The following is a 6,003-nucleotide window of genomic DNA, read 5'->3' as shown; positions in this document are numbered from 1 at the left end:
TTAATTGGTAATTATTATAAATTATAATAATGGTAACAAAATACTAGATGCACAGTCTTAAACCAAATACTGGTATATGGTCATAAATGGTTTAAGAATGAAGAAGAAAAGAAAGGAAAAAAAGTTTTGTAAACAATATTGTGTGAAATTCAAATAAGGACAGACAGACAGGCAGGCAGGCAGACAGACAGACAGACAGACAGACAGACAGACAGACAGACAGATAGATAGATAGATAGATAGATAGATAGATAGATAGATAGATAGATAGATAGATAGAACACACTGTCGATGAATTCGTGTTATGTACAGCCTTAGTTTTGAATGCTCAGCTCAAAAAAATCCTTTAGAGGAAATCCCTTTCTCGTCTCTCATGACTACGATAAGAACAACATTAGCCTAGCTTTGGGGGCCACAAAGTTCCCCACTTTCAAACAACCCCTTGCGGGGCAAAAAGTCTTTAGCGACGGGGCAGTACTTGCCTTTTCCAGGTGTAGCCATGGGGTGGGGTGAAGGGTGGGGATTTAGTTTACCCACCACTCTCTTTGTGAGGGGGCAGGACTCGGAGTGAGCAGGAGGGTTATCGGATGGTCCGCTCTAACTGAGTCCGTATTGATAGAGAATCAAACGTTCTGCTTGTTAGCTCTCAGATGAAACGCGAATTCCACCAAAATTGCAACTTTTTTGTTGCATCATAAGCAACCAAAAACGGTCGGATAAACTTTGGGTGGTTTGATGCTCTTTTAAAAGGCTTTGTATTGATTACGCAAAGTTAATTTCTTGTGATTGCGTGCCATTGAGGCTGGAAGTTTTCCCTGGACAGAAAGTCAGGATGTCTGAAATCTCTGTGAATGACCATCTGGAGGGCATTTTGTCTGATTTTGAGGGTAAGCGTAAGCATTCATTCATTCATTCATTCATAATAAATAAATAAATACATAATAAATAAATAAATACAATTAAAAAAAAATAAATAAAAAACACAAAGCTGAGGGAAAATCGATTTTTCAAAAAAAAAAAATTACAATAAATTAAGCGTATTTTTTTTTTTTTTTTCAAATAGATTACATATGTATCTAGAGTTAATAAAGATTAAGTATCTTGAGAAATAACTATTGTGAAGTAGCTATTTTCTTTGACTTTTCTTTATGGCAGACGCGACTAGCCATTATCGCACTTGTTGCATTGAGTTTCAGAATTATGCTGAAACACAGTCAAGTAGGTGTTTCTTTTCCCATAAAAGTTTTTGACTGCTGATTAACTTTTTGCGTGGACGATTTTGAAGATTTTTTTTACAAACCCAATTCCGAAAAAGTTGGGACAGTATGAAAAATGCTAATAAAAACAAAAAGGAGTGATTTGTAAATTATATTCTCCCTTTGCTAAATTGAAAGCACTACAACTACACATTATATGATGTTTTTTCTTTTGAATTTCATTGTTTTTTCTTTTTTCTTTATGTACAGAAAAAAATCAGATGATTGCAACACGCTCCAAAAAAAGTTGAGACAGGGCAGTTTAAGACTAATAACAATTTGACGAGTTGAAATAACAAGGCGATATGAAATAGGAGATGTTAAACAGGTGAGGCAATCGTGTCATAGTATATAGGGAGCCTCCAAAAATAGCCTAGTCCTTCAAGAGCAAGGATCAATCGAGACTTGTCAATTTGCCAACAGATGCTTCAGCAAATAATCCAACAAAAAAATCCAATAATAATTGAAAGCAATGTTCCCCAAAGACAAATTGGAAGGGTTTTGGGCATTTCACCCTCTACAGTGAACAATATAGATAAAAGATTCAAGGGATCTAGTCAAATCTCAGTGCGTAAAAGGCAAGACGAAAACCACTTCTGAATGTGCGTGATCTCTGATCCCTCAGACGTCACTTTCTTAAAAAATGGCATTCACCTGTAATGGATATCACGAAAATGGGCTTGTGATTACTTTAGTAAACCTTTGTTAGTCAACACCACTCGCCGCTGCATCCACAGATGCAAGTTAAGACATTATTATGCAAAGCAGAAGCCCTACATCAACACTGCCCAGAAGCGCTGCCGACTTCTCTGGGCTCGGTCTCATCTTAGATGGAAAGCAGAACAGTGGAACTGTGTTTTTTTTGGTCTGAAGAGTCCCCATTTCAAAAAGTTTTTGAAAAACATAGCCGTCGTGTTATCTGGGCCAAAGGGGAAAAGGACCATCCAAGCTGTTATCAGCATCAGGTCCAAAAGCCAGTGTCTGTATGGGCCAGGGGTATGTCACTGCCCATGGCATAGGTAACTCGCACATCTGTGAGGACACCATTAAAGCAGACAGATATGTACAAATTTTGGAGCAACATATACTGCCATCCAGCACTGTCCAGGGACATCCATCCATTTTCTAGCAGGACAACTTCAAATCACATACTGACCGGATTACAAGTAACATGGCTGTGTAAGCAGAGAGTGTGGGTGTTAGACTGGCCTGCCTGCAGTCCTGACCTGTCTCCAATTGAGATTGTGTGGCGCATTATTAAGCACACCATCCGGCAATGAAGACCCCGTACAACTGTGCAGCTAAAGACCTACATAATGGATGAATGGGGAAAATTCCACTTTCTAAACTTAACAAACTTGTGTCTTCAGTGCCCAAATGCTTAATAAGTGTTATTAGAAGAAATGGTGATGTTTCACAGTGGTAAAAACTCAACTGTCCCAACTTTTTTGGAGCATGTTGCAATCATCTGATTTGAAATGACTGTACATTAAAAAACAACAATGAAATTCACAGGGTAAGACATCATATAGTGTGTAGTTGTAGTGCTTTCAATATAGCAAAGGGTGAATATAATTTACAAATCACTCATTTTTGTTTTTATTAGTATTTTCTTTTTGGAATTGGGTTTGTATTGTAATATTGTATTGCTATTAGAATAGCAGTACTTTGTGAAGAGTAATAATAATAATAACTTTATTTTTATAACTATAGCACATGGATGAGTAAAGGTAAGTTGAAATTGCACAGCTAAATTGATTTGGCTGAAGTGGTTAGTGATGTGTTCAGCAAATTTATGTTTTTAGTAATATAACTCTTTCTAACGCCATTAATTGTCATTAATCACTCCATATTATATGTTTAAGAGAGAGATTTTCCACAACTCTGATGGCAAAAGTCAATTGACCAGATCATGTTTCATCTTATTAAATATAGGGGCTTAGAATTTATTTATGCTTAATTAATTTTCATACATTCTATGCAACTCCCAAAAGTTGGCTGTACAAACTTGTTCAGTGCAGTGAAAGTTGTTTAGTTCCATAACTAGAGTGTGAACATTCCACTGGTATTTGAAGAACTGTCTCCACAACCTTCGCCACAGACGCGTCCACTATTGAATTTGCACACATTTCTGAGTAAGGGAGGCACCTTTTCCAATAGATCCGTCATGGACAGACAACAGCGGGGACTGGAGAACAATAGCTTCTCATTCACAACATGTCAGTGTTTAGACAGGTGCTGATGTTAAGAGGAAAAACAAATTAGTTCGAGCACTCAGAATAAAGCACCATCTATTATTACATTCATACGCTAGTGGAGACCATTGTCAGCTAAATACTGTCTGAGGAAGTGTTGTTGCTGCCTTTGTGAAGTTGTGGAGATCCTGAGTGGCTTGTCTGGTAGATACTTCTGCAGAAACTCATTCTTGAGTGGCAAAGCTGTGGCAATTATAGTAATGACAGGGAAAATTAAGGTGTCATTTCCTAAGTAGTAAAACAAACATGTTCATTGGGTGTGTGCCTTAGAGAGTAGTGGCCTGTATCATGAAGCTGGTTTCGGTGGCTAGCCAAGTAAGTTTTTGTTTAGTTTTCCTCAACCTCAGGTTTTAGGTACCATGAAAGTTGGTCGGCTTTTAGCGGTGTTCATTGTCACAGCAATTTTCGCTACACTGCTAACCTGCTCCTTAGCAGGTTTCGTTCTGGATTACAGATCGCTAACAGATGCTGAACCAATCAGCTGTGAGTAAAATTACACCTCTGACACAATCAAGTCACTCCTCCGTGTCTCTTAAAGCACACTTTACAAATAAAATCATAGAAATCCACAAAATCGACTGTTCATGATAAATTATTTATTTGAGAATCTTAATATAGATTTTCAGCAGATAGAGTGTTGTATTTTATTTAAAATTTAATTGCTTTTCATTTACCCTCTTCAGCCATAGCAAAAAATATATTTGAAAATAAAAACTTAATATATTAGGCTATCTATAAAACAACTAGTAAGATGGATTAATATGATACTTGCAAAAAATAATAGTTTTTAAAATATTAAAAGCTCAAGATTGTTATGGAAAGGGGTGAATGCCACCCAAACCCCTTCTTTCTTTCATGGACTTGAGATGAACATACAGTATTTTACTTTAAGTTATAGTAATTAGGGATGCATCGGCTCTGATACTGAAGCTTTTAGACGGATCGGGTATCGGTCCGACGACCCCGATCCAAATCCGTTGTCATGTTCGTTACTGTCAAGCTCCAAAAATTACATAAAAGAACCATAAAAACACCATTAAAGCAGTTCATATGACTCGTGCATTTTATTCAAAGCCACTTGAAGACGTGCGATAGCTCTGTGAATCACAAAAGGCTGTGTTTAATAAGTAAATATATAGTATGCGCAGCGCCAGCGTGTTAGTGAATGGTGCTGCTCTGTTGACACAAACTCATGCACAGGCTGGTGATGCACTCACGGCTATTTTTAGCCTTTAAGTGGTGTGCAATATTTGAGTGCTACTCAAGAACAGCATCTCAGATGTAGATGATCAATAGTTCGGTTCACTTATAATATGCATTTAGAAAGGCACCGTGCATTTTACCAGAATTTGAATAAGAAGCGAATTAAACTACTGTGAACTTGCCTACAAACAGACACATACAGGACTTCCTGGAGAGTTTAGAATGTCAAAATAAAAGCGTGAGGGTTTAAAAAGTGCACGATTTAAATATATTACTGTTGTATTTAAAATTAAAAGTCAATAATAATAATATTAATAACAATTTATTATTATTATTATTAATATTATTACATTATGTTTTTATTTTTATTTTTTTTATTAATTTTTTTTACAATTTATAACAATATTTATGTTGAATGGGTTCCAAAAAATAACTGTGTGAATGAAAAGTGGACTGATGTCTTACAACTAAATTGAACAAAAAAGAGATCTGAATCCTTTAAAGTCCAGATGCATGTTGAAACATTTTTGAAAAAAAAAAAAAAAAGAAAAGAAAAAAGAAACTTTGCCCAGCAGTTCTCGACGGTGGAACAGTTGACGGAGGCTATCCGGCATATCCTGCCCCGGCACAGCTCAAGATCCCGCACCCCATCTGCTCGTCGCCAAGGGTGTCCCCCTGCGGTGACTGCACCGGTTCTGCCGCAGCCTGCCCCTTCAGCCCGGCCCCGGAGTGGAGCCCACCGCAGGAAGCAGATGCCACCCGTCTCGTGGCCGCCCAGAACCCATGAAAGGCTTCAAAGCGCCCTTGAGACGGGTGACCCAGGGACGACGAAACCTACTGCTCTGGAGCTGGTAAGCAGACCTCTCCATCTTTTTGTTACCTTTGCATTTAATTGCACTGGATGCCCAAGTGGCTGCAATACTCAAGAGTTCAGCAAGAGCGGTTTCGTTGTTCCCTGGGTCACGTATCCGATGTGCATGGCCGTCATCACGACCACCATTCACCACTCTATTTGGCAGGTTTGGCACTCCAGCGGTGGTCTCCCGCCCCTGAGCGCCCAGCTGTGGCACAAATCTGCCCCCGATGTGGCAGTCTCCACGGGTCACGAGGACAGGCCTCTTCCTCCCCCGTCCCAGGCTGTTCCGGGGGTGGTCACAAGGAGCCAGGTAAGTGCTTCGATGTCCCTAGACTCAGCATGGCCACGACATGGTGTGGCACCTCGAGCTCCGCCCCGCCGCGAGGCCCCACCTGCCGGTATATCCGACCACGTTGTCCCTTTGGTCCCCCTT

The 6,003-nt window shown here is 39.2% G+C and overlaps 1 protein-coding gene across 4 annotated transcripts in view; it reads left to right on the top strand.

Annotated features, from left to right (window-relative positions):
* The first annotated feature begins 587 nt into the window (after positions 1 to 587).
* The window catches only part of septin12 (septin 12), a 103,681-nt gene continuing 98,265 nt past the window's right edge, over positions 588 to 6,003 (top strand). For 2 of the 4 annotated variants that reach the window (XM_051713846.1, XM_051713843.1), the window contains exon 1: positions 588 to 887. In XM_051713846.1, the coding sequence (XP_051569806.1) occupies positions 833 to 887 (55 nt within the window). In that variant the 5' untranslated portion in view covers positions 588 to 832. The remainder of the gene's footprint in view (positions 888 to 6,003) is intronic. The other 2 variants (XM_051713842.1, XM_051713841.1) reach the window with 2 other exon arrangements.

This window comes from Myxocyprinus asiaticus, chromosome 13 (assembly GCF_019703515.2).
Source record: "Myxocyprinus asiaticus isolate MX2 ecotype Aquarium Trade chromosome 13, UBuf_Myxa_2, whole genome shotgun sequence".
Classification (NCBI taxonomy): Eukaryota; Metazoa; Chordata; class Actinopteri; order Cypriniformes; family Catostomidae; genus Myxocyprinus; species Myxocyprinus asiaticus.
Note: the sequence above shows the minus strand (reverse complement) of the source record. Positions and strands in the feature narration are given on the sequence as shown.